Consider the following 27870-nt stretch of genomic DNA (forward strand, 5'->3'; position numbering starts at 1 on the left):
TGGACCACTAGTGTGTGGCTAATTGTTGACTCTAGGCCAAAAAAGAAGCCTTGTGAAAATGTTACATTCTGTATAACAGCAGAGAAATGTAAAATGAAATTACATTTTTTTTAAAGATTTATTTTATTACAAAGTCAGATATACAGAGGAGGAGAGACAGAGAGGAAGATCTTCCGTCCGATGATTCACTCCCCAAGAGAGCCGCAACGGCCGGTACATGCCAATCCGAAGCCGGGAACCAGGAACCTCCTCCTCCGGGTCTCCCACGCGGGTGCAGGATCCCAATGCATTGGGCCGTCCTCAACTGCTTTCTCAGGCCACAAGCAGGGAGCTGAATGGGAGGTGGAGCTGCCGGGATTAGAACCGGCGCCCATATGGGATTCCAGGGTGCTCAAGACGAGGACTTTAGCCACTAGGCCATGCCGCCGGGCCCAAATAAAAACCATTTACTATGGCTTTGTAACAATTGCATACCTGTGTTTTAAGAGACAGGTAAATTTACAACTTTCTGAAGTTTATTGATACTTCCCTCTTATGTAAAATGTAGTGATATCCATATTTTTGCATTTTGATACACTTGGCTAGGGACGCCTGGAAATGTGTACAGAATGTTTTCCCATAGGTCAGTTTTCTGAGCCATCTGTTGCTCAGATGTAAATGATATCCGATTCAGTGTTAGGGATCAAGTGCATTTTAAAACTAGAAAAGGTAATTATGTGATTGTGAGTGCTTCAAATGGAAAAAATATGCATTTGAGAAGTGGAAGCTAGAAGATTGTTCTACAAGAAGGATACATTGGTCAGTACTGAGTTATTAGCTACTCAGGTAGCCACTTTTTTTTGAAAGGCAGATTTTTCATCTGGTGACAGGCGTATTGCCTCTTCCCAGGGTTCACATTAGGAACCCAGAATCAAAGGTGAAACTAGAACTCCAAACCAGGCACTCCAACATGGGATGCAGGACACCTAGGCAGTATAACTGCTGCAGCGCACCCTCCCGCTGTACCTCTAGCTGTGGGGGCACCCTGTGTCGTCTCCTTTTGACACTTCTTGGGCCTCCCTGCACCAGCACAAGGACTTCGGTAGAGCACAGCCCAGAGTTCAGTAGGAGTCGGTGCCTTTCCTCAGGGGAAGAGTAAGTCAAAGAATTGGTGGTGAAGACACGATTTAAAACCACATTGGAGTTCTGTTTATGAGAGACTCGTACCGATCTTACAGCCACTACTTTGCTCTCCAAATCCCTGCCAAGGTCGGACAGGCCAGCCCAAGCTACTGTTTGGGACATCTCTGTTCTGTAATGGGAGCTGCTAGGTTCAAGATCTGGCTGCACTCTGATTCCAGCTTACTAAGGAGTACCCTGGGAGACAGCACATGATGGCTGAAGTTCTCGGGTCCTGTCTCCCACAGGAGACCTTGAGGCAGCTCCAGGCTCCTGGCTTCGGTTTGGCTGAGCTCTGGATCCTTGGAGCGCAAACAAGAAGATTAAGAACTAGGCCTTAGGGCCCTGCGCCGTGGCCTATCGGCTGAAGTCATCACCTTGAACGTGCCCCGGGATCCCATATGGGCACCAATTCTAGTCCCAGCAGCCCCACTTCCCATCCAGCTCCCTGCCTGTGGCCTGGGAAGGCAGTCAAGGACGGCCCAAAGCCTTGGGATCTTGTACCTTCATGGGAGACCTGGAGAAGTTTCCTGGATCCTGCGGTCACTTGGGGAGTGAATCATCTGACGGAGGATCTTCCTCTCTGTCTCTCCTCCTCTCTGTATATCTGTGTTTCCAATAAAAAAAAATAAATCTTAAAAGAACAAACAAACAAAAACCCTCTGCCTTAAACAGGAGCACATGTTTGGCGCAGTGGATTAAGCCACTGCTTGGGACACCTACATCCCATAAAAGTGCTGACAAGTTCCTGTCTGATCCCCGCCCCCACCCAGCTTTCAATCCAGCTTCCTACTAATGGTGCCTGGTTAGCAGCTGGTGGGCCAAATACCTGGGTCCCTGTCACAAAAATGGGAGATCTAAATTGAATTTATGCTTTGTGACTGATCGCGCATAATTTGAGGCATGAACTAGCACATGGAAGATTGTACTCTTTCAAAATAAAATGGACATAAGCTTTTTTTTAATGGACCAGTATTGTGTGCTTGCTACTTTAATACAGTGTCTTGGGCTCCAGGCCATGCTTCCATGATCAGGCACTGAGTCAACAGCTGTGTTAGCAGGCATTGGTTTTTGAATATCTTTGTAGATAGAAGTCAGTTCCATGTACGTTTCTCCTGGTCTGTGGGTGAGGAAATGGGTACAGAAGTTACTGCTTGTGTCCTGGGCTTCAGGAGTCAAGGACAGTACTAGAATTTGCACCTAGTCCTTCCTGCTTTAAAGCTGTTAACTCTTAGCTATGTGTGCTGACCCTTTGTTTTATTATTATTATTATTATTATTTAGCTTCAAGTAGTAATGCTAGATGGGTACTTGAAAAATTCTAGGTCATTCTCAGTGGAAACTTAATGGGTTACAACTAGCTTTTAACATTTTAATGGAAGGGGAAGTATGTGTACAAGGACTGTATTTTGTTTAAACAGTTCTGCTGTATATGAATGGTGGGTTGTGACGTGGAGCTGGTTTTGGGTGAGCCTGAGAGTTGTTTCCTGTTGAGTGGTCTTGTGAGGGTTTCTGTGTGCCTGCCATGTTCTCGGCCTGCCGTGTTTTTAGCCTGCCGTGTTTTCAGCCTGCTGTGTTCTCGGCCTGCCGTGTTCTCAGTCTGCCGTGTTCTCGGCCTGCTGTGTTCTCGGCCTGCCGTGTTCTCAGCCTGACGTGTTCTCGGCCTGCCGTGTTCTCGGCCTGCCGTGTTTTTAGTCTGCCGTGTTCTCAGCCTGCCGTGTTCTCGGCCTGCCGTGTTTTTAGTCTGCCGTGTTCTCGGCCTGTCAGGTGGTGTTGGGTCTCCTCCTCTGAACAATGCTGTGACTTGCTACCTGAGACTGCTAGTGAGGAGGTGTCTAATGAAGGACTTTTGCAAGATGCAAATTGGTAAGTGGGGCTGTGACTGGATTTCAGCTTGAAGTTCCAGAGTGCTGAATTGTTTCTGGGAGCAGTGGGGTTTCCTCCTGGTGCTCATCAAGAGAGCTGCTGGTGACTGGTGTGAACTAAAGCACTGTGTTGTACTTAAGGGAGTGAGGTTTGTGCTGCTTGGGTGGTGGGTGGTTGCAGTGCTGGCTGTGGTGAGCTGACAGTCCATTTCCGTCGGCGTTGGCTCTGTTCTCATTCCCTGCGCGTGCTACAGAGGATAGTAGCTGCCCCGAGTTACTCATTTTTAGCAGTAGAAACTTGCCCATGGGTAACACCATTTTTTTCCTTGACAGCTTACATTGAAAACTAGGAAAGTCTTTTTCTTCATTCCATAGAGGTATAGAGGAGTTGAGCCACATAATAAAGTCTGGTTTAACCTTTCCATTGTTCTTAAGTCAAATTATTTGTATTTATTTTTTTTAAATTTCCATTACATTATTTATTTCCATTACAAAGTCAGATATACAGAGAGGAGAGACAGAGAGGAAGATCTTTCATCCAATGATTCACTCCCCAAGTGACCACAATGGCCGGTTCTGCGCCAATCTGAAGCCGGGAACCTGGAACCTCTTCCGGATCTCCCACGCGGGTGCAGGGTCCCAAAGCTTTTGGGCTGTCCTCGATTGCTTTCCCAGGCCACAGGCAGGAAGCTGGATGGGAAGTGGAGCTGCCGGGATTAGAACCGGTGCCCACGTGGGATCCCGGGGCACGTTCAAGGTGAGGGCTTTAGCCACTAGGCCACGGTGCTGGGCCCTAATTATTTATATTTATTTGAAAAGTAAGAGTGATGGATTTTCCATCTGCTGATTCATTATCCAAACGTATGTAACATTTGGGGCTGGGCCAGGCCAAGCTCGAAACCAGGGACTTAATTCGGGTCTCCCCTGAGGGTGACAGGGACCCAAGTATTGGTTGTGCCTCCGGGGTGTGCATTGTCAGGAAGCCAAAAACACAGTAGGCACTGGGACTGGCCAGATGTCCATGCAGAGCGGCATCTTGACCGCTATGCCACACCTGCACGACCAACCTTCCCTTTCAGTATGCACCACAGTGCCACAAATACCTGCCTTTCGCCTCGGAGAGCCAGCCTCCAACCAGCTTGCTTGAATAGCTTCTTGGGTCTTTAAAAGGGACCAGATTGCTTGCTTTTCATTTTTGGCTACATTACAGATGTGTGGAGTTAGGCAAGTACCAAGTGCTCTTAGCAGGCCTGTGGGTGGGGATGGGGATGCGAAGAGACCAGGTCCTGGGTTGCAGCCATTGTGACCATTCTTTGAGTTAGCAACTTCAGAGAAGCCACAGCAAAAGCACACCACAACTTGGGAACTAGGAAACTAACAGAATACAGTTAGTGGCCCTTGAAGCTAGTTTTGTCTGCAGTGAGCGAACATGAGTGTGACCGAGTGGCAGGAAGACGATTGGGGTAGATGGCAGGTCTGCCTTCCATATGCATTGATTGTAAGTCGGGTCACACTAGGTTGCAACACCTTTGAAAAATCTATTCACTTGTTTGAAAGGCAGAGATAGAGACAGGGAGATCTTGAAACAGCCCAATCTAGACCAGGCTGAAGCCAAGACTGGAACCCCAGTCTGGTCTTCCAAATGGTTACAGGGGCCTAGTAGTTGAGTCCACATCATCTGGCGCCTACCAGATGTGAGCAGGGAGTTAGATCGGCAGTGGTGTCGCTGGGTCTCAAACCTGCATCCAGTAAGGGGATGAGGATATCACAACCGGTGGCTTAACCTGCTGTGCCTCAGCTGCCACCCTCGTGCTAGTTACTCATCTAGTTCTGTGACGGGTACACGGCCTCTTAGTGTGAGTCGGGGTGAACATGTTTCCAGGCATAAACAGTTGTAGAAGAGCAGGACAACCCAATTGTGGAACTAGAAAGTTGTACTTAGGAGACCAGTCTTGTGGGTAAGAAATCCAACCACCCTAGAGCAGACCTATTGCCCTAGATTTTCAAGGACATGGACACAAAAAGAAAATGACAGTGTGACTTGGGAATGCAGAGTTTAAAAAACTATTAAGCAATGACTTTTCTTCTAATTAGCATCCTCAGATGGAATCCATTGGGGAAAGATCACTCTGTTGAAATAAGAAAAATTAGACCCAGAGAAAGCAAGCCAAGAAGGATATGCCTTTGTTTCTAGTTGGTCAGGAGTTATCCTGGGGGCTGTAATTCTCAGGCTTGAGCATACATCAGAGGCACTTAGAGGAGCTGCTGCAGTGCACCCCAAGTTTCTGATTGAACAGGGCTGGGTGGGCCTGCCTGTGTGCATTTCTCCCAAGTCCCTGGACCTGTCCCACCAAGAACTGCCACTTTAAGGAGACCTGGATGGGCCCGGTGGCGTGGCCTAGCGGCTAAAGTCCTCTCCTTGAATGCCCCGGGATCCCACGTGGGCGCCGGTTCTAATCCCAGCAGCTCCACTTCCCATCCAGCTCCCTGCTTGTGGCCTGGGAAAGCAATCGAGGACAGCCCAAAGCTTTGGGACCCTGCACCCACATGGGAGACCTGGAAGAGGGTCCAGGTTCCCTGCTTCGGATTGGCGCAGAACTGGCTGTTGTGGTCACTTGGGGAGTGAATCATTGGATGAGAGATCTTTCTCTCTGTCTCTCCTCTTTGTATATCTGACTTTGTAATGGAAATAAATAAATCTTAAAAAAAAAAAAAAGGAGACCTGGATAGTGAAGGCCAGAGAAAAGACCTACGGAGTGGGGCCCAGCACAGTAGTCTAGTGATCCTTGCCTTGCAGCCTGGAATCTCATATGGGTGTCGGTTCATGTCCCAGCCGCTCCACTTTCCATTTAGCTTCCCGCTTGTGCCTGGGAGTGCAGTCAAGGACGGCCCAAGGCCTTGGGACCCTGCACCCACGTAGGACACCGGGAAGAGGCTCCTGGCTTCTGGCTTCTGATCGGCGCAGCTTCAGCCATTGCAGCAGCTTGCAGAGTGGACCAGTGGATGGATGCAAGATCTTTCTGAGTGGATCTACTGAGTGGAGCCAATGATGCCAGCATTCCACAGGAGCCACTGATTCAAGTCCCAGCTGCTCCACTTCTGACCTAGCTCCCCACCAAAGCTTCCGGAAAAAAGGTGCAAGATGGTGCCAGTGCTTGAACCCCTGCCACCCTATGGGAAGTGTAAGTGGAGTTTGTGGCTTCTGCTTAGGCCTAAACCAGCTCCTGCTCTTGGCCACTTGGGGAATAAGGCAGCAGATGGAAAGAGCTCTGTCTCTCCTTCTCTGCGCCTCTCAAATATAGTAAATTTATAACACACCAGCTGATGAGTTTCATAGCAAAGCAACACCAGGAGGGTCACATTAAAACTGCCTGTCTAGGCTTCTCTTAGTCGTTTTCCATACTCATTATTTTGCACTGAAGCTAGGAAGCTTTATTGCAGTCCTGACCGGGCAGGTTGCATTGTATGCCAAGGACTGAGAAGATGGCTTGAGTTCATATTGATCTGTAAGACCTGGTAAGGAGGCTGTAGATGTTGCTGGCACATGTATATGTGGTCCAAGATCTGCCTTCAGCCAGTATTGATGCTGGGGACCACGTGTTGCTGGGAGACCAGAGCTTGGGGCAGGAGGCCAGGGGTGTACCCTGACAATGGGCAGGAGGCCCAAGGGTTTGAGGTTGGAGCATCCTGAGAACTGAACAATGGCCTTGGAGGTCATGTGGATGGAGCCAGAGCCCCAGGAGTCCTGGTGTGAGTTAGGCCATGTGACGTTATCACTCCATGACTTTCTGCCAATCCCTTCAGTTCCTGAATTGTTGAACAGAAGCAAGCATTTTTTAAAAATGTAATAAAAGTAGCACGTAGCTGTTTTGTGTTGAATTGACATAACTTTGTTTGCTCTTAGGGTTCAGGGCCATGGAAGGATTTTCCAGGAGTTACTTAAGGCCAACCCCCAAGTAATAGGTAAACTGGTTTATCTCTGCAAGTATTGCTTAAATTTCTTTTAAAAAATATTTTTATTGGGGCCCGGCAGCGTGGCCTAGTGGCTAAAGTCCTCGCCTTGAACGCCCCGGGATCCCATATGGGCGCCGGTTCTAATCCCGGCAGCTCCACTTCCCATCCAGCTCCCTGCTTGTGGCCTGGGAAAGCAGTTGAGGACGGCCCAATGCTTTGGGACCCTGCACCCACGTGGGAGACCCGGAAGAGGTTCCAGGTTCCCGGCTTTGGATCGGCGCGCACCAGCCGTTGCGGCTCACTTGGGGAGTGAAACATCGGACGGAAGATCTTCCTCTCTGTCTCTCCTCCTCTCTGTATATCTGACTTTGTAATAAACTGAATAAATCTTAAAAAATATATTTTTATTGAACAGGCAGATATTCAGAGAGGAGATACAGAGAGAAAATCTTCCACCCACTGGTTCACTCCCCAAGTGGCTGGAATGGCTGGAACTGAGCTGAGCTGATCTGAAGCCAGGAGCCAGGATCTTTTTCTGGGTCCCAAAGCTTTGGGCCATCCTTGACTGCTTTCCCAGGCCACAAGCAGGGAGCTGGATGGGAAGTGGAGCAGCTGGGACATGAACCAGTACCCTTAAGGGATCCCGGTGTGTGCAAGGTGAGGACTTTAGTCACTAGGCTACTCCGGCCCTAAGTATTGCTTAAATTTCTAACAGAACAGATAGAATGGGTGAAAGAGATGTTAGGGTGTTTGTTGTTAACCACCTAGTACTTTTCCAAGGCTGGGTCTGGCATTGGAGCTGCAAGTTTTCCCATCCTGGACTGCTGATTTGAATCCTGGATGCTACAGTTCTCATCCAGCTTCCTGCTGAGGCATCCAGGAAACCTGCAGAGAATGGGTTGTGAAATCCAGATGCAATTCCTGGCTCCCAGCTTAAGCCCGTCCCAACCTGGGCTCTTGAGACCATTGGGGGGTGAACCAGTGAGGGGAGGACATCTGTCTTCCTCTTTGTGGCTCTGCCATTCAAGTCATTTTTTCCCCTGAGATTTATTTGTTTGTATTTGAAAGGTAGCTGGCTCACTCCCCAAATGACTGCAATGGCTGGAGCTGGGCTATCCCAAAGACAAGAGCTTCTTGTGTGTCACCCACGTGGCTCCAGGAGCTCAGGCACGTGGGTCATCTGCTGCTTTATTAACAGGGAGCTGGATTCGAACTGGCACCCACGGCACCAGCGCCTGAAGTAAATCAGTCTCAAGGGCAAGTGTGTCGTTCTTGCTCAGAGCAACTGTGTAGGGCAATGCCCTCGAGTCTCCTTTGAATGTTACTGTACATGCTCAGCTTGAAAGCCATGTCGTGGAAGCTCTGCAGGGGGCCCTCCAGCTGTCCCTTTCCGCCTGCTGTGCCTGTCAGGTGGCAACCAGAAACTAGCCTGCCTCCACCCTGGCTCAAGTTCAGGATTGGTGAGAAGAGGAGCCAGACTTATAGATGGAGGAGCCCTGGGTTGTCTGCCCTCCTGCCACTCACTGTGGCATCAGGACAGTTCCTGAAGCTTTTTTGTATAAACTCCAGGGAGATGCAAGGGCCTTACTGGCATGCTTCATACCCCATGGATTGGCATGGATAGATTTTATGAATGATACTCTGCGAAATCTTGTGGAAATGGGGTACTACATACAGGTCAAACCAAAACCCAAAACGGGGCTGGAAAGCCTCATGGGACTAAATGGCAGTCACATTCATGTATATTTCTGCTTCACACCTGCCACCAGGTGGATGACAAAAGGGTGTCTGCTTTGAAATGATTTCTGGAACAAGGCACAAGATAACAGTAAATCCATTACCATGGTGATTCAGTGCCAAGGGCCTGCCAAATCCTGCTCCTGGATCAGCTGCCTTGTTTGATGTGCACTCTTGCTGAGGAAGCCACTAGGCAGCTGCTTAAGGTTCTGGCTTTTTGGGGCAAGCAGTCCTTCAGAAGAAGCAAAGCAGATGAGCATTTGGGGACATCTGAACCCCACTCTGTACCTTGCTGCGGAGACAGGCACAGGTGTCTGCATGCCTCCCTCTAGCAGTGTGGAGTGCGGAGCATGCTTCCTGTGGTTCCTGTGGTGGAAGCTGTTCTGAGCAGGCCTCTTGGCTCACTGGGGACCCCTCTCGCCTCAGCTGGGGCCATGGTGTCTGCTGGGGCAAATGATCCGTTCTTACGTAAGAAGGATGTCCAAGCCCAGGGACTGTGTACCTCCTAGTTCAGATCACTACTGAGCACGTTCCGTCTAGGTGGAACACCACCCTTGTTGCCCCAGATCAGCATCTCTGCAGGTCTAAAACAGACCACTGCCCCAAGATCCTGCCCTTTGAAGACCCTGAGTCCCCAGGCGTGGCTGCTACCTGATAGCGTGGCATGCTGCTGAGCAGGCCCAGGGAGAGAGTAGGACAGAGCTGGGCACACAGCTCTTGTCCGTCTCAACAAAGTGAGCCAACAAGGAGGTCAGCTTGCCTGGCTCAAGGGACAACTGGGAATTGCTTGTGAGTTTTACTGTTCTCCCTCATGGCCAAAGGCAAAGAGCAAATCAGTCCAGACTATTAGAGATTTTGTTTCCCTGGGACAGACTCTAGAAATAACCTTCCTCAAATGGAGTCACTTCCATGCCAGCCCCAAGCCGTCCGACTGCTGACTGGCCCAGGACAGGGCCAGCCTTCCCCTAAGCTCTGAACACAGGCGGAGAACACGGGAGAAAATGAAAGATGCTCAACTGGGTCCACCCCCACTGTGCCCTGACTTCAGGGGTCACAGTTGTGGAATAGTGATCAGATAGCCACAGATCGAACAGGGGTATTCAGATGTAGACACGGAAGAGAAGGGAAAACGTGAACATTCCTTCCCATTGGCTGCTCTGCCTCCGAGTGTTCTGTGGCCCCAACAAATAGTTTATTATTATTATTTTTTTTAAGATTTATTTATTTTTATTACAAAGTCAGATATACAGAGAGGAGAAGAGACAGAGAGGAAGATCTTCTGTCTGCTGGTTCACCCCCAAGCAGCCGCAATGGCTGGTGCTGAGCCAATCTGAAGCCAGGAGCCTTTTTGGGCTGTCCTCCGACTGCTTTCCCAGGCCACAAGCAGGGAGCTGGATGGGAAGTGGGGCTGCTGGGATTAGAACTGGCGCCCTTATGGGATCCTGGTGTGTTCAAGGCAAGGACTTTTTAACTGCTATACTATCATGCCAGGCCTTTATTTTTGTTTTTTAAAAGATGTATTTATTTTTTATTGGAAAGGCAGATTTACAGCAAGGAGAGACAGAAAAATCTTCCATCTGCTGGTTCACCCCCCCAAGTGGCTGCAACAGCTGGAGCTGAGCTGATCTGAAGCCAGGAGCTTCTTCTGTGTCTCCCATGTAGGTGCAGGGTCCCAAAGTTAACTTGCTTTACAATGCCACCACTACTTCCCCACATCTCTGCCTGCTGGAGAGGTGAAGTGATGGTCCCAAGTCTCTGCCTGTCAGGCCCCCATACCTACACTCTGGTTTCTGAATCGTAGGGCACCCGCGGAAAACAGAAAGCAGAACTGGGCGCTGTGCCACAAGGACAAGGCCCAGGACCTGGGCCAGATAATGGCAGCTCCCTTGCCATTCCCTCACCAACCCCTCCATTGCTAGGAGGTCTCCCTGCTGTGGGGAACGGCAGAGTATTTGGCAGAAACTGGGTAAAATACTGAACAGAAGGCAGAATCTGCAGGAGGGGCTCTGTGTATTGGGCTTGGAATAGGAAACTGCCAAATTCCCTGGCTTTTGCTTAGGAAAAGGGACAGGCTGCTTTGGGTGGTTGGCATCAAGGTGCCACTGGGACATCCACTGCTGAGGTCAAGTCCCACCTGTGTTTCCAGTTTACCTTTAGACTTACATGTAGCCCTGGAGGCAGCAGGAGACGGCTGTGCTACGTGGGTCCCTGATGCCTTTATTGCTGTTAGAGGTACTAAAAGCGAATAAATGGGCCTGGTGTGATGGCTCAGTGGCTAAATCCTTGCCTTACACATGCCAGGATCCATATGAGCACCGTTTCGTGGCCTGACTGCCCCACTTCCCATCCAGCTCTCCGCTCGTGGCCTGGGAAAGTAGTATAGGATGGCCCAAAGCCTTGGGACCCTGCACCTGTGTGAACCAGCAGACACCAGAGCTTTCTCTCTGCCTCTCCTCTCTGTAAACGTACTTTTTCAATAAAAATGAATCTTAACAAAAATAGTGTGAAGCCAGGAGCCAGGCACTTCCTCCGGGGCCCAGAGGCCTTGGACCATCCTGAGCTGCTTCCCCAGGTGTCAGGGTGCTGGATGGGATGTGGAACAGCCTGGACTCCAACCGGCATCTCTGTGGAATGCTGTGTCCCAGGTCATGACTTTACTGCAATATGCACAGCTGTGGTCCCAAGAATGTATTCTTTAATTAGATAATCTATAATTTATTATTTACAAATTCAGAGAAGAAATGTCCATCAGCTGTCTATCAGAAAAATTGTACACATCGCCATGTTTTGCAGATTTACTTGTTTGAAAGGCAGAGTTAGAGGCCTTCTACTGCTACTCTCCAAGTGGTCCAAACAGATGATGCTGCACTAGGCCAAAGCCAGGAGCTTCTTCCCTATCTCCCAGAGGAGTGCAGGGGCCCAAGCACTCACGCCACGGTCCGCTCATTTCCCAGGTGCGTTAGCAGGGAGCCAGATCTGACAAAGCAGCCAGGATACAACTTGGCGCTCGATGGGATGCCGCCATCACAGAGGCTTATCTCATTGCCCAAGGCCAGCCCCCACATGCTTAAGAAAACTATATACAATGTATGTACTTTCTAATTAGTTATACTATGGACGCATCTTTAAAATGCATGCCATGTTCAGCTGATACAAGACAAAAACACCCAGCCAGTGATTAGTATAACTGTGAGGGAAAAAATGCTGAGAACTAAAGCCTGGCCTGAAACAGTGATGTATTCTCATTTTACACCGTATGGCTGTCCCACTGCTCCTAGGAACTGTTGTGTGTGTGTGTGTGTTTTAATTAACATGATTACTTATGTGAAAGGCAGAGTGGGTGGCTGAAGTCGGGAGCAGGGGCTGTGTCCTGTTCCCCTGAGTGGACCACAAGCGTCTGCTTAGAACTTGAGACAGGTCGTCTTGCCAGCAGCATTAGCAGAACGCTTGATGGGAGGGGCTGGAATCTACCAGAACCTGCCCAAACCAACCATCCCGGAGGCGCCACCACACGGCCCCCGCATAAACCTTATTGCAATAAAAATAACAGCTTGCATCCAAAGTCGTTACGTTTTATTTAGCACCACACACGGTAAAGCCACACCGAGCTAAATTCATACAAAGCATTGCAAAAAAACACAAACTGCCTTGAGAAGTTTCTAGTGAAATGTAAATTTCTAGCGGAATGGACCAAGATGACTGAAATCTGGTTTTTGGATTCTCGGCTGACCTGCCCCACAGCGGGACCAAGCAGCAAACGGGCATTTGGGGAGCGCCTTTTCCGCGGACAACGGCCGTGTGGACATTCAGCCCGCTGCGGCGGCGTGGGGACACGACTCTCGGGCAGCCCTAGCTCTCCCACCAGAAACACGGGCTGGGAGAAGGTGGCGTCCGCCCCAGGCCACCCCTCAAGGGCCCTCCTTGTGGCCCCAGGCCGACCAGGCGGGGCCCTGCGGCGTTCGCTCCCTGCGGTCATCTCGGGACAGAGGCGCGGCCAGACCTGACCGGGTCAAGCGAGGACGTGGCGGGCCGCGTCCAGGCAGGCGCCGGCCGGAGCCCCACGGGCGGAACAGGCGGAACGGGCGGGGGCAAGCGCAAGATGGCGGCGGGCCCGGAGCCGGGGCCGGGGCGCGGCCACCCCGAGCTCCCGGCGTGCCGCGCGGCGCCTGCCTTCCGCCGCCTGAGCCGGCCTCTCCGGGCGCCGCCTGCACTTCCGGGGGCCTCAAGTCTGGCCGGAGAGGGAGCCTTCCCGGGAGGCGGCACGGGCGCGAGCCGGGGTCTGAGGGGTCTGGCCGGCGGGGACCACCTAGTCCCCTCCATGTGAACAGTTCTCCGCAGCCCGGTCAGGCGAGGTCTGCCCGCAGAGGGACCATGAGGCAGCGGCTCCTCTTCCTCACCGGCTTGGTTCCTTTGGTGTTGGCGCCGCGACCTCCGGACGACTCCCACCCGCGACTCGGTAAAGCCCGGGCGCCGGACGCCGGGGACGCGCCGCTGCGGGCCGGGCTGGGACGGGGAGCGGGCTGGCAGTCGGGTTTCTTGGGGGCGGGGTCCCCAAGTTTTCCCTGTTGGAAGGGGGTGTGGCGCTCTGCGTTTGGGGAAGGAATGGGGGAGACCGGGGGCGGCTTGTCTCTGGAAGGGAAAGGGGGTGTCCGAGGGAGCCTCGCCGAGCCGGGGAGCGGGGCGTCTGTCTGCCCCCCGAGTTCGTCGTTCTGGGGTTCGGAAGACGCGAGGTCTGGGGGCTGCCCGGCTCCGCACAGCTGCTCCCGTGGCGTGTGTGTTGCTGCGAGGAGCGAGCTCGAATTTCGGCTGTAGGAGGGACTCGGGAGGCGGCGCCCGGGGCGGCTTTGTGCACGCGCCCCGCGTGGACGTGGGGCCGGCAGGTGGGTGTGGGCTGGCGGGGCGCGCCGGCGGCCTCGTAGGGTGCTGGGGACCGGACCGAGGCTGCCGCTCGGCGGTACGGGCTTCCGAGAGCTGCCAGGTGCCACAGTTTGGTTAATCGGGAGCAGAGCGCCCAACAGTGGACTCTGCAGTATGCCGAGCGGCGGCCTTGCCCTGTGCCGAGGTGGCCTTGGTCCCTGGCTCCCTTCGCGCCCTCAGGGACATGCAGCGCAGTGGTGTGTACTTTAAGACGTTTCCTTCATACTTTGCCTTTTGTTTTCTTGCTCAGTGGACAGATCCGTGCTTGGCTGACGAGGGTGGCAGAGGTGCCCCTGGTGCTGGTCTTGAGTTGAAGTGGGTGACAGGCAGCTGGCGTGGTGAACGGCGAGGGCTGAGTCCGTGGGGCCTGAGGGTCTTGAAGCAGGGCTGCTCTGGAGGGAGGAATGTTGGTGAGAAGCACCTGCCCATGTTTTGAGACACTGAAGTCCCCTTTTCTTAAAGGTTTGTTTAGTTATTTGAAAGGCAGAGTTACAGAGAGAGACAGAGAGAGATGGAGATCTTGGGTTTGCTGGTTTGGTTCCGCTGGCCAGAGCCTGGAGCCAGGAGCTTCCTCTGGGTCTCCCACGCGGGTGCGGCTGCCCACGCACTTGGGCCCTCCTCTGCTGCCTTCTCAGGCGCACTAGCAGGGAGCTGGATGGGAAGTGGAGCAGCCAGCACACGAACCAGTGCTCCTAGGTTTCCTGGCGCATGAAGGGCAAGGACCTCAGCCGCTAGGCTACCGTGCTGGGCCCCATTTATGACCTCTTTTTTTTTTTAAGTAGATTTATTAATTTGAAAGACAGAGTGACAACGAACAAAAGATCTTCCAGCCACTGATTCATTCTACAAATGTCTACAATAGCCAGAGGTGGACCAAGCTGAAGCCAGGAGCCTGGAACCGAGTCTCCCATGTGGGTGGCAGAAAGCCAAGGACTTGAACCATTGGGTGCTTGCTGCCTTGCCAGGAGCTGGGTGGGAAGTGGAGCAGTGAGCTGGCACTTGCATGTGGGTTTCAGGCCTCCCCAGGCAGCAGCTGCACTTGTGCTGAGCACACTGGGCTGCTGCTGCTCTTTTTAGAGATTTATTTACTTGAAAGAAGTGTTAACAGAGAGGAAGGAGCCCGGAGATCTCTCACCTGCTGCTTCACTTCCCAAATGACCAGAGCAGGACCAGGCCAAAGGTAGAAGGCTGGAATTCTGTCCAGATCTCGTGGCTACAGAGGCCCAAGCACTTGGGCCGGCCTCTGCTGCGTTCCCAGGCCGTGAGTAGGAGCTGTGTTGGAAGTGGAGCCGCCGGGATTCTGGCACCGATGTGGAATGCTGCTGTTACAGGTGGTGGCTTAACATGCTGAGTACTACCAGGACCCCCCCCCCCCCACCTTTGTTTGTAGAGTTCATTTGTGCAGGAAAATTTGCAGACTTGCCTGTTTAGTCATCAAATATTTGAGGTTCACACACTGTCTGCCAATTGTGCATCTTTAAATGCTTATGGCTTGGGCCTGGTGCGGTAGCCTAGTGGTTAAAGTCCTCACCTTGCATGCATCAGGATTCCATATGGGTGCCATTTCATGTCCTGGCTGCTCCACTTCCTGTCTCTCCTTCACTCTAAATTTGACTTTCCAATAAAAGATGGATTTTTATTGGAAAGTTAGATATACAGAGAGGAAGAGAGACAAGAAAATCTTCTGTCTGTTGATTCACTTCCCCAGCGGCCACAATGGCTGGAGCTGCACTGATCCAAGCCAGGAGCCAGGAGCTTCTTCCAGGTCTCCCACGTGGGTGCAGGGTCCCGAGGCTTTGGGCCGTCCTCAACTGCTTTCCCAGGTCACAAGTAGGGAGCTGGATGGGAAGCGGGGCTACCAGGATTAGAACCAGTACCCATACAGGATGCCAGTGCATTGCAAGGCAAGGACTTAAGCTGCTAGGCTATCACACTGGACCCAAAAATAAATAAATCTTTACAAAAATGAAAACACAAGTGTCAAAACTTAAAAGAATAAAAATAAATGCTTATGACTTAGTGGGGTAGTGATATCTACAGAGATTTAAACATAGGAAGGAAAGCTTAGTGCTCCGGAAGGTGGTGAGGGCTTCCTGGAAGAGGTTACGAAGAGGGAAGGTAAGAACACATCTGGTGAGGACAGTGGGTCTGGAAGGACCTAAGAGGAGTGACGGGTCCCGGAAGGTTCCGAGGATGGCAGATTGACACAGTGAGCAGTGAAGCATGCTTGATAGGTGTTTGAAAAATGCCTTTTGTGTTTTACAGCTCAGAACATGTATGTTATTTAACCCTGCTGCCACGTTTAATTGAGTTGACAAGGACCACTGATAGTTTCTGGTTAAAGAGCATGGTTTATCCTTTGTTAGCCTACTGGTTCTGCAGAGGTTACCATCGTACAGCACTACATTTTGACTAGGCATATGGCAGCATTTTACCGAAGGCCAGTGACACGTAGCGCTTGCATGCTGGCTTTGGAGCGCTCCGTGGGTCACCAAAAGCGATTCCCGTTGAGCTGTCAGCTGTCGCACAGTTCAGGAAAGCTGTGAGTCATGCCGGCTTAGTCATGGTGCTGTCTTGTGGAAGTTACAGCTGGGGCGTATAAGTCTCACTCTGATTTCAAAATAGTTTTCCCTTGTGTTGCTTTTAATAAAAGAGGATGTAGTGGGTGGAAAAAAATATAGGCCAGAGATGATGGATTAAAGTTTGTATTTGAAACATTTTGAAATGTGCCTTGAGATGACTGGCACGGGGATTCTCCACGTTACAGAGCCCAGTTTAACTCAGTGTTGCAACATCTGGCTTTTGATATTGCATTAACTTATAGGCTGCGTTTCTTTGAAACCCCAACTCTTGACCACATGTTCCGAGTGAGCCTCAGTGTGCCTTAGTGAGCTCTGTGTATTAGAGAAAGAAGCCGTTTCCAGTGTTGAATGAAGAGCTCAGCAGAGCCCGTGGCGGTCACTAGAGGACTTCTAGACCAGAAGCCCAGGTCCTTGCTACAGCCAAGTGTAATGGACTTCTGGCTGTCCAGGTTTTATATTAGATGGTGAATGTCTGCAGCTGGAGATAGAGGCAGGCGCAAGGTGCAGTAGGCGCTGAGTAGGGAGGTGACATGCATGGCTTTTCACATCTGGATCTCAGTTTTCCTGTCAGCTTAGGAGGTGGTGTCTCCACCCCTCCTTCCATTCTTCCGCTTCCTTTTTGCTTCTTTCTCTGACATGAGCTGTAGACTCTATCAAGACCTTGCCACTTGCCTGGACTCCCTTACTGTCTGCCAGCTAGAACATGTGTTCCAGCTTCGGTGAGGAGCTCTTGAAAGGGAATTATTTGATAAAGGATGGAAGACCTCTCTCAAAAAAAAAAAAAGAAAGAAAGGGAATTATTTGAAGTTGTTTATAGCCTGTCTTCCCTTACTGAGTTTATGCTTAATGTTATTTTGTAGAAACTTTTTTTGAAGATTTTTTTTTTTAATTGGAAAGTCATATTTACAGAGGAGGTGGACAGATCTTCCATCGCTGATGAACTCCCCAAGTGACCGCAACGGCGGTGCTGCGCTGATCCAAAGCCAGGAGCCTGGAGCTTCTTCTGGGTCTCCCACGCGGGTGCAGGGTCCCAAGGCTTTGGGCCGTCTTCAACTACTTTCCCAGGCCCCAAGCAGGGGGTTGGGAGGGAGGTGGAGCAGCCAGGATACAGACTGGTGCACATATGAGATCCCTGTGTGTGCAAGGCCAGGACCTTTGCCAGGAGGCTACCACGTTGGGTCCAGAAACTTTTTTTTTTTCCTTAAGTTTGAGGGGATTTTGGAAATTTTTATTTGAAAGGTAGAATTACAGGTAGGAGAAAGAGATCTTCCATCCACTGGTTCACTCCCCAAATCACCACAAAGGCAAGAGTTGAGCCACTCGGAAGCCAGGAGCCCGGAGTGTCTCCCACGTGGCAGCAGGGGCCCAGGGACTTAGCCCATTCTCTGCTGTCTTCCCAGCGTATAACAGGGAGCTGGATGAGTGGAGCATCCGGGACTAGGACTGATGCCCATGTGGAGTGCTGGTGCTGAAGGTCGGGACAGCCTGTTATGCTACCGTGCCTGCCCATAGGAACTTTTTGATTTGCTCATTTGGAAGACGAGTGACAGAGTGAGAGCGAGATGTCTTGTATCTAATGGTTCAATCCCCTGCAATAGCTAGAGCTGGGCCAGACCAAAGCCTGGAGCCCAGAACACTTTCTGCATCTCCCATGGCAGTGGCAGGGACCCAACTACTTGGGTCTGTGACTGGTGCCTCCCCAGCTGTGTTAACAGGAAGCTGGATCAGAAGTGTAGTGGTGGAGGTGAATGGCATGCAGCTGTGGGATGCTGTTGGCTTCACCGCTGCTCCGCATGCCCTGACAACCTCTTACAGAGAGGTCTTCCATCCAGTGGTTCACTTCCTAAAGGGCTGCAACAGCTGGAGCTGAGCTGATCCGAATCTGGGAGCCAGGAGCTGCTTCTCTGTCTCATGTGGGTGCTGGGTCCCAAGGACTTGGGCCATCTGCTGCTGCTTTCCTAGGCAATAAACTAGGAGCTAATTCAGAATTGGTACAGCTGGAATGTGAGCTGGAACCTATTAGGGATTGCCAGTGCTAACAGGTGCCACCTTGGCCCCTATATATAATTTTTTTTAAAGCTTAAAAGTTAGATTTAACTTAAAAATATTGACTCTGAGTTTGGTGAAGGAACTAGAAGTCATTGTACCGAAAAGTTAGTGGCCATAAAAGCTTATCTGAGACAAACCGATTCAGGTGTAAGGGTGAGTAGAAGGGTTATCAGGGCTTCTGAAGGCAGTCCACATCCTACACCAGAAGGCAGGTTGATTGGCAGTTTGGAGGTCAGGCTTTGTCTTTAAGAACACTTAGAGGGGCTGGTGCTGTGGTGCACTACGCTGAGTCTCCAGTGATGGCACTGGCATTCCGTATGGACACTCATCCATGTCCTGACTGCCCTACATATGGCCTGGGAAGGCAGCAGAGGGTGGCTCCAGTTCTCGGGTCCTAGCACCCACGTGGGAGACCTGGAAGAAGCTCCTGCCGATCCTGCTGTTTGGGTAATGAGCCTGTGTATGCAAGAGGTCTCTTTCTGTGTCCCTCCTCCTCTCTGTAATTCTCCCTTACAAATAAAAATAAAAAGAGCTCCCCACAGCCCCCGGAAGAACATTTAGAAGGCTCAGAGTATTAGCTACTGTTTCCAGTTGATGCTGTAAGTTTGCTCTCCTTGCCTGAATTCTAGCTTATTCATAGCAAAACTGCAGACAGGCGAAGGAAGACACAGTGCAGAAGAAGCGCTTTGTAGATCAGTGAGCCTGCCAACGAGATGGAATAGGACGTTTTAGGATCCAGCATCCAGCTGTCCTGTCAGCTCCTGCCCTCAGCTTTTGTTTGTTTCTCATGGAATGAGACTACTCTCTACCCAGTCTCCAAGCCAGAACCTGGGATTCTTTTTTGTGATTTTTTTTACCTGATTTGCTCAGTAAGTTACAAGCTGATATCCTGTTCCATGTTGCTGTTATAATGAAAGTTACAACTTTACCTCTTGCTGCTTATACAGTCAGAATTCTTAATTTTCTTTCATGGCCTTTTGTGACCTTAGCATTCTTAATTGTTTTATTTTTAAAGATTTATTATTGGGCATGGTGCATTAGTCTAGTGGCAAAAGTCCTTTTCTTGCATGCGCTGGGATCCCATATGGGCACTGGTTCATGTCCCTGCTGCTCCGCTTCCCATCCAGCTCGCACTGCTTGTGGCTTGGGAAAGCAGCAGAGGATGGCCCAAAGGGTTGGGACCCTGCACCCGGGTGGGAGACCCAGAGGAGGTTCCTGGCTCCTGGCTTCAGATTAGCTGAGCGCTGCTGCCACTTGGGGAGTACACCAACGGATGGAAGATTTTTCTGTGTCTCTCCATCTCTCTGTAAATCTGACTTTCCAATAAAAATAAATAAATCTTTTCTAATTGCAAAGTCATATGTACAGAGAGGAGGAGAGACAGAGAAGAAGATCTTCGTCCCCACTTTAGATAATTCTCTGGGTGCTGATCTCGCGCCTAGTGTGGCAGTATGGGAGATGCTGCTTTTTCACTGTTACCTGCCTACTGCCTGAAAAGTAGATGGTCTTTAATATTTGCTAAATAAATGAGTAAGGAGGTCTGGTAGGAAAAGGAGGAGGAAGGGGGCAGGGGATGGAACCAGTACTGGGAGGGCAATGGGCATTTGGTGCAGTGTTTAGAACCCTGCTTGAGGTTCCATGTGGGAACCCTTGGATTCAGCTCCACTCGGTTCCGACTTCCTGTTTAGATGCTTGTGGGAACAGGTGATGGCTTTGGTTCTTGGAGCTTTGCTACCCACGTGGGCGACCCAGCTTCTGCCTGGCCTAGTTCTGCTATTGCAGGCAGTAGTTGGAAGATCTCACTGTTTCTTTGCCTTTCAAAAAATAAAAATGAATAGGACCCGGCGCAGTAGGTTGTGGCTAACACCCTTGCCTTGCCTGCACCAGGCTGCCATGTGGGTGCTGTTTCTAATCTCAGCGGCCCCACTTCCCATCCAGTTCCCTGCTTGTGGCCTGGGAGGGCAGTCGAGGACGGCCCAAAGTCTTGGGACTCTGCACCTGCATGGGAGACTCTGAAGTGGCTCGTGGCTTGGATCGACTCTGCACTGGCTGTTGAGACCGCTTGCGGACTTAATCATCGGACGGAAGATCTTCCTCTGTCTCTCCTCCTCTGTATGTTTTTCAATAGTAATAAAAAAGAATACTAATAAATAAAGCATCAAAGATGTAGGCTAGGATCTGTAAGGACCACTAGGCCAGAGGCCAAGGTGGGAAACCAAAATGGAACTATTGGTAAGACGAGCAGGGTGGGGTGGCCAAGGGCAGGTAACCAGTATTCCATCCACTCTGGCTATTTGACTTGAATTATATCTGCTTTTTTTTTTAAAGTGTTTTTCATGGAAAGAAAGCTGTTTCCCAACTATCTTTTATTTTTTCTGAGCCTATTTTTATTGTTCATTTAACATTTATTTTATTTAAAAGGTACACAGAGAGATTTTCCAATCCGCTGACTCATTCCCCAAATGCCTGCTGTAGCTCAGGCTGTGTTAGGTTGAAGTCAGGAGCCAGAAATGCAATTTGTTTCCCGTGTGGTGGCAGGGACCCAAATCTTTGATCCATCACCTGCCGACTCCCAAGGTGCACAGCAACAGGAAGCTGAAATTGGAAATGAAGTGGGACTCAAGTCCAGGCAACTGAATGTGTGATGCAGGAGCTCAGAGTACTGTGTCATCACTTTGCCAAATACCCGCCCCGTAGGCATGTTTTACACCTGGTGAAGAGCTTGCAATGTAAATAGTTTTTAAAACATACCTCTGTTTAGATAGCATTATAGCATTTCCCTGTTCCTAAAAAGCTGTTGCAAACTGCATTTTATATCTTTACAATTTTTCCCCTATCTTATCTAGTTATTCCTCTGTTAATAATTTATCCTGTTTCTAACTTTCTTTAAAAATAATGCAAGGCTGGATACTTTGAGCCTTTTCTGTTAGCTTTGGTTGGTGCTTTTCAGACAGCTGGAAGCCAGCGGAGTGCCAGGCCAGAGCCTGGGGATTTGACTGAGCAAGTCTGAGGGGAGCCCTGCAGAGTTGCGTTTCTCACAGGTTCCCAGGTGTTGCCGTGCCGCTGGGGTGGGCACCTTGCTCGGAGAACTGGCTGGTGCCACACCGAAACTACAGTACTGAGGTTAAATGTCAGCGGTCGCAGTGATTGGGATCTTGCTGAAACTGAGCTCGTGTACCGACCTGCAGCGCGGAAGTTGGAGAGCTTTCTGGAAGCCCTGGCAGCTGTACACTGAGAATTCGTGTAGGTTAGTGCTGAAGTGAGCAAGAATCTGAGCTGGATACGCAAATGTAAAGAACCTGCTGAGGACAACAGCACCTTGTTGGCCATTTCATAATTTTGCAAGATTATATAACTAAAGAGTGACAGCAGAAAGGTGTGCTTCAGAATTCAGAGGGAGACATGTCGAAGTACTAAGTCAAGATGTAGAAGTTCACAGAACTAGGACTTTTTTTTTTAAGAGATTCAAAACCATGACATTATTTAAGGTTGGGTAATTCAACCAGACAGGTCCAAGTTGAGAACCTCATTCAAGGGCTGATGTAAAACAGTAGGTCAAATGTCTGCCTCTGATGCCAGCACCCCATAGAATCGCCCATCCTGGACCTAGCTGCTCCACTTTGAATGCTGATATGCCTGGGAAAGCAGTGGGAGGTGGTACAAGCTCTTGGGCCCCTGCACTCATGTAGGAGGTTTGGAGGGAACTCCTGGCTTTGCCCGGACACAGCTCTGATCGTCGTGGCCATTTAAGGAAGGTGTAGGATGTCTGTTTCAGTCTCTCTCTGTCTCAGATTGTTTCAAACAAAACAAAACAAACAAAGCAAAACCAAAGCCCCATTCAGTACTCTACTAGCTTTATGCTATTGGACAAATTCCTTGGTCTGTTTCTTCCTGTATGAAGTGGGAATAATACAGCAGGGAAGTTTGTGGAGATACTGTAATAAAATACTTAGCCCAGTACCTTGCAGTGAACAACGAAACATTGTTAAATTGTTAGCTTCCTGAAAATTTCTATTGGTACCCATGGCATAAAAATGCCTTCTGAGACAGCTTTGCCATGGATTAAATTTAAAAGGAATTTGTATTAAACAACAGAAAAGGAATATCTTCCAAGTGTGAAGCTGTTGCCCTTTTATTTAATCTTTTCTTGAGTTAGGACCTTGGACGTTGATAAGTACACCACGTGGCATGCTTCCCTCCTGGTTTTCTGCAGCCTTGCCAGCTTGTTACGAACACTGAGGCAGTTTTTCCTTCCCACTCCTAATTGTTTTTATCTTGCTTTCACATCCATGCTGTTGACACATTACATATTCTCTGTGCTGTATTTCAGCACTTAGAATAATGCCTAACTCCAAGCAGAGAGTGAAGGTATTAATGAACTGAGAGAGAGTATTTAGCAGAAAGTGGAAGAAAAGTATTGGGTAGATACCTTCTTATTAAACTGTTTTCGTGAGCACATTTAACATCAGCAATAGACATGTATTTTAAGCATCTGCTGCTATATGTTGAGAACGAGGTAATTCCTTTGGCGTGATTTGAATACCTTTTCAGTGAAATTTGTTAAGAGAGAAGGAAGATATCTGTTCAGATATTTTTAGGTACCTTTTTAAAAAAGATTTATTTTTATTGGAAAATCAGATATATAGAGAGAGGAGAGACAGAAATATCTTCTGTCCGATGATTCACTCCCCTAGTGACCGCAACAACCGGTCCTGAGCCGATCCGAAGTCAGGAGCCAGGAGTTCTTCCAGGTCTCCCATGTGGGTGCAGGGTCCCAAGGCGTTGGGCCGTCCTCGACTGCCTTCCCAGGCCACAGGCAGGGAGCTGGATGGGAAGCAGGGCCGCCAAGATTAGAACCAGCGCCCATATGGGATCCCAGCGCGTTCAAGGCGAGAACTTTGTCTGCTAGGCCACTGCACCGGGCCCTTTTAGGCACCTTTTTAAAGAAACTCAAGTCACACAGGTTTCTTCTAAAAATCCTGACTGTAGAGGCAGCACCAGTGTACCTTTGATGAAAAGTGATTTTTAGGTATGACATGTATTTTGTCGTATTTACTCTTGGTCTGCACCAAATCAAAACTTGCTGTTTTTCTGTCTTGGGAGACAAGTCCATCTTTTGCTGGGTGCTGACTTGACCTGGTCAGGTGCTTGGTGCTGGTGGGGTTTTCTCTGGTAGAGGTTTGTTGGTTTTCTCACTTCTCGGTGGTGGTGGTGGTGGTGATGGCTTGATGCACTGCCTGTTGAGGGCAGCAGAGATAAGCATGCTACTACGTTGCTGTTCTTTAATTTGGAAGATGTGACTTTTCTAGAAAAGATTTGTTTTTCGGATTCGGTTACTCAGGCATTTGTTTCCTTCTTTGTGACACATCAACCGAGAAGGAGTTGCTGTAACAACATTTTGGCAACAGAAAGTCCCAGTTGGCCACTTTGATTTTAGAAATTCTATACCAAAAAAAAAAAAAAAAAAAAAGGAAACTACGCATAAGTGTCTTTTAGAGGTTATCCTAATGCATAAAATGTACTCGGAGAATTCCGAATTACTGGTCTCTGTAGTCCACATTCAGGTTCTGTCTCCCTTGTCTCCCCGGAGCTGGTTTATTTGTCCTGGAGTCCCAGAGTTTCACACTCTGCGCTTGTGTTTCTGCCCCTCCCTCTTCCCCATGCCTCCTACTTCCTGAAGAAAACGGGTTGTTGGTACTGTAGAAATTCTGGCTGTCATTTAGCTTGGCCACATCTGATTGTTCATGTTCCAGAAACTGGCACTTGGGTCCTCGTTAGACTCAGGTTCTCTTTCTCTAGGGATGCCCCATACAGACTGCGTCGTTCCCACAGGAGGGTCTGGTGTCTGGGGCTTCCCCTGAGTGGTGGTGTGGTTGGTGAGTGGGTTTGCATGCTAACGGCCTTTTCACCTTTGTTTCAGAGAAGCTGGATTCTTTGCTCTCCGACTACGATGTCCTCTCTTTGTCTAGTATCCAGCAGCACTCAGTAAGGAAAAGGAGTCTACAGGCCTCGACACACTTAGAAACACTGCTCACTTTTTCAGCTTTGAAAAGGTAATTGGGGTTATTTGTAGAATAATGTTGGACAGATGGGGGCTTGGTATGGCAAAAGCAGAAAAATAGAGGTATCCTCTGGATTCTTCGGTAGTAATACTTTAAAAATTGATATAGTCCTTCATAGTTGATTGTTATATTAAGACTTCTAAAAATAAAAGGGACAAGTATTTTAAAAAAATAAATGGGTAGCAGTGTTTTTGTGATATCAATGTTTATGAATTTCGTGAGTGCTTCTAAAACCTTACATTTTTGGTGCTATTTTAGAACCATCGACTTTATGCTGAATGTGTCTTTATTGTGTGTGGAGATGCTGAGGTTTAGAGATGGGGCTTTTGTTCAGGATCCCCAGTATGGCGGCAGACGCTCTAAAATTTAGTGTGCTTGGAATTGCCCTTCCTTGGTAAGATGTGTTGATTGGGCAGCAATTTCTTAATGATTTATTTGATTGAAAGGCAGAGTGACAGAGCGAGGGAGAGACAGACATCTTCCAGCTGCTAATTTGCTGTCTAAGTGGCTGCAGTGGCTGGGGTAGTTGGGGCTAGGACATGCAGAAGACAGGAGCAGGGGGCTTCATCTCTGCTCCCACATGGGCAGCCCGGTGGACCCAGTCACTTGACCATGTCCTACCTCCCTGGGGATGGTAGCAGGGAGGAGACCAAGGTGGGCCTGGGCCCTCACGGGTGTTGGCGTGAGGCCCCTGGACAGTCATTGCAGCACTGTTCATGTTGCATGGCCGACTTCAGTCTACTCGGTAATTCTCTGAAGACTTTTTAGGAAACATCCAATAGCAAGAACAAAATCTAGGAGGATATGAATGGGCTGAAGTATTCTCTTTGTTATAGCCCTTCCCCATCTTAAAAAAAAGAAAAGCAGCAACTAGTGTTATACAGAGAGTAAGTTATTTGTTTCCCTTACTGACTTCGAGTTCCTAGCTCTAGAGAGGTTTCCTTGGTCAACATCAGGAGAAGCTGATGTGTATTTTTTGCATGTAGACGTAGGAATGTGTCTGCAGCCATCTGCCTGTATTCATGAGCTCTGCATTTGTGGATTCAACCAACAGCTGACTGAAAGTATTTGCAAAAAAATGCTGTCAGACTATTTTTTCATAATTCCATAAACAATATGGTATCGCAGCAGTATACAGAGTGTGTTTTACTAGGTATTGTAAATAGTCAGGAGACATTTCAAAGTATGTGGGACAAGTGCCTAACTTACATGCAAGGACGACACCATTTTATGTGCTGGGTTTGAACAACTGCCGATTTTTGCTATCCAAGAAGGTCCTGGAACCAGTTCCTGCAGTCACCAGGGGTGGTGAAGCCAAAGTGGGGAACATCACACACTCAGACTGGCACTCCAATGTGGGATGCTGGTGCAGGTGGCAGCTTAACTGTGGCATTCCATTGCCAGCCCTCCATTTGAAATGTTTAATAGGAAATGCACTTACTAGTCTGTGAGACTTTTGTGGCATTGATGACTTCATTTAACTCTTAAAATGATTGAGTAGGTAGGCAGTTTTATATCTGTAGGTGGATAACTATGTTCTGAGATTATGACAAGGTGGGAGGGGCCTGCATTGTGGCGCTGCGGGTTAAGCAGCCACCTATGAAGCCAACATCCCATGTAAACACTGGTTCCAGTCACGGATGCTCTGTATCCAGTGCAGCTTCCTGATAACAGAAGATGGCACAAGTCCTTGGGCCCTGCCAGTCCTGTGGAAAACCTGGGTGGAGTTCCAGGGTCCTGTTCTGCCTGGCCCAACATGGATGTTGTGTACATTTTGGGGAGGGTATTGTGGGTGGAAGACCCTTGTCTTCCCCTTTTTCTCTGTAGCTCTACCTTTTAAGTCAGCCAGTCAACCAATCTGTCTACTAAAGACAAAGGTGCAGTGTTTGGGCAAAATTTGTCAGACTCCAACTCCCATACCCTGCCCCACTTTTTCTTTTCCTTCCTTCTTTTACAAAAATATTTATTTTTATTTGAATAAGTTAGAGAGTGGAGAGGCAGAGAGAGAGAGAGAGAGAGAGAGAGAGAGAGGTGTTCCATCTGATGACTCACTCCCAAAATGGCAGCAGTGTCTGGAGCTGTGCAGATGTGGAGCCAGGAGCTGTAACCCGCACTCCTTCCTGGGCACAGAGGCCGGAGCACTTGGCCCATCCTCTGCTGCCTTCCCAGGTGTATTAACAGGGAGCTGGATGGGAAGTGGAGCAGCCAGGACAGGAACTGGCACCCATATGGAATGTTGATGTCTCAGGCAGAGGATTAGTCTGGTATGCTATGGTGTTGGCCCCTGTAGCCTTCCCTTTCTATCATATTGTGTAAAGTTTTTTTTTTCTCCTTTTAAAATATTTTTTGAAAAGCAGAAGCAGAAAAGAAAGAGGGAGAGATAAAATGAGGTAGCTGAAACAATCAGTTTATATTAAGGTTGCATTTACTTGTCTGAAGCCATTCATGGTGTTGGTGAAGGTGGAGGGGATGTCTGTTTTTGGATAATGGGGGTAGCATGGGGCAAAGTAATTTAAACCAGATCAAAGATGGACTCCCAATGAAACTTTTAACTATATCTTGACAATAGGATGCTGGACTCTTTGCCATTGTCCATGCCCGCAATGATGAAAATATGACTTTATGAAAAACTATACTATAGTAATAATACAGAGGAACTCAGTGGCAGGGGTGGGCATTTAGGAAGGGGTAAGGAAAATCCCAGGGCCTATCGAACTGTATCATAAAATGATAATAATAATTGAAAAGGCAAAAAAAAAAAGAAAAAAGGCAAAATAAAGACATTTTCAGACAAGAAAAAGTAAGGTAGTTCTTATTGCTTAGAGTATAAATTATGAATGTTTTTTTTCAGACATTTTAAATTATATCTGACATCAACTACTGAACGTTTTTCACAAAATTTCAAAGTCATCGTGGTGGATGGTAAAGATGAGAGCGAGTACACTGTGAAGTGGCAGGACTTCTTCAGTGGACACGTGGTTGGTCAGTGTGGAGCTGATTTCATTGCCTTACTTGGGTGTCGGGTCCTTGAGTCTAACTTGATTGCATATTCTGTTTTAGTGGTGGTAGGGAAATGGTTCCATGTAGGTGCTGTTCTTTGATGGTTTAATTTGAGCAATGTAAATTTGGAAGAGGAGATATTCTCAAAGGAGGAAATGAACCTTGTCTAGCAGGTCATACTGGCTGGCTGATTTAATGATTTAAAATTTCTGTTCAGATGGTAAGAATTTAACCTCTTGTCTTCAGGTGGGCTTCTAGGTTTTCTTTAGAGATTAAAAACATGTTCACTTTATTTTTATCGAAGAGAGGGAGAGACTGGGATTGTCCATCTGTTGGCCCAGAGCAGATGGAAGTTACGGGCCCAGAGCTCAGTTGATGCCTTGGTTGAGGGGAGTGTCCTTTTCTGGGGCCTCTTAGTGGGAAGCTGGGTTGGAAGCAGAGGAGCTAGGCTGGAACTGGGCTTGAACTGGCAGTACGATAAGGGCAGTGGGCATCCCTGCTCTGCTGCAACACCCTCCCCCATCCTTAAGAGATTTTTAAAAAGCAG

The 27870-nt window shown here is 49.0% G+C and overlaps 1 protein-coding gene across 4 annotated transcripts in view; it reads left to right on the forward strand.

Annotated features, from left to right (window-relative positions):
- Nucleotides 1-12908: 12908 nt before the first annotated feature.
- The window catches only part of ADAM17 (ADAM metallopeptidase domain 17), a 49520-nt gene continuing 34558 nt past the window's right edge, over nt 12909-27870 (forward strand). The window contains exons 1-3 of one of the 4 annotated variants that reach the window (XM_058668289.1): nt 12909-13169; nt 24182-24314; nt 27175-27305. In XM_058668289.1, the coding sequence (XP_058524272.1) occupies nt 13085-13169; nt 24182-24314; nt 27175-27305 (349 nt within the window). In that variant the 5' untranslated portion in view covers nt 12909-13084. The remainder of the gene's footprint in view (nt 13170-24181; nt 24315-27174; nt 27306-27870) is intronic. The other 3 variants (XM_058668290.1, XM_058668291.1, XM_058668292.1) reach the window with 3 other exon arrangements.

Source organism: Ochotona princeps, chromosome 8 (assembly GCF_030435755.1).
Source record: "Ochotona princeps isolate mOchPri1 chromosome 8, mOchPri1.hap1, whole genome shotgun sequence".
In the NCBI taxonomy this organism is placed as follows: domain Eukaryota; kingdom Metazoa; phylum Chordata; class Mammalia; order Lagomorpha; family Ochotonidae; genus Ochotona; species Ochotona princeps.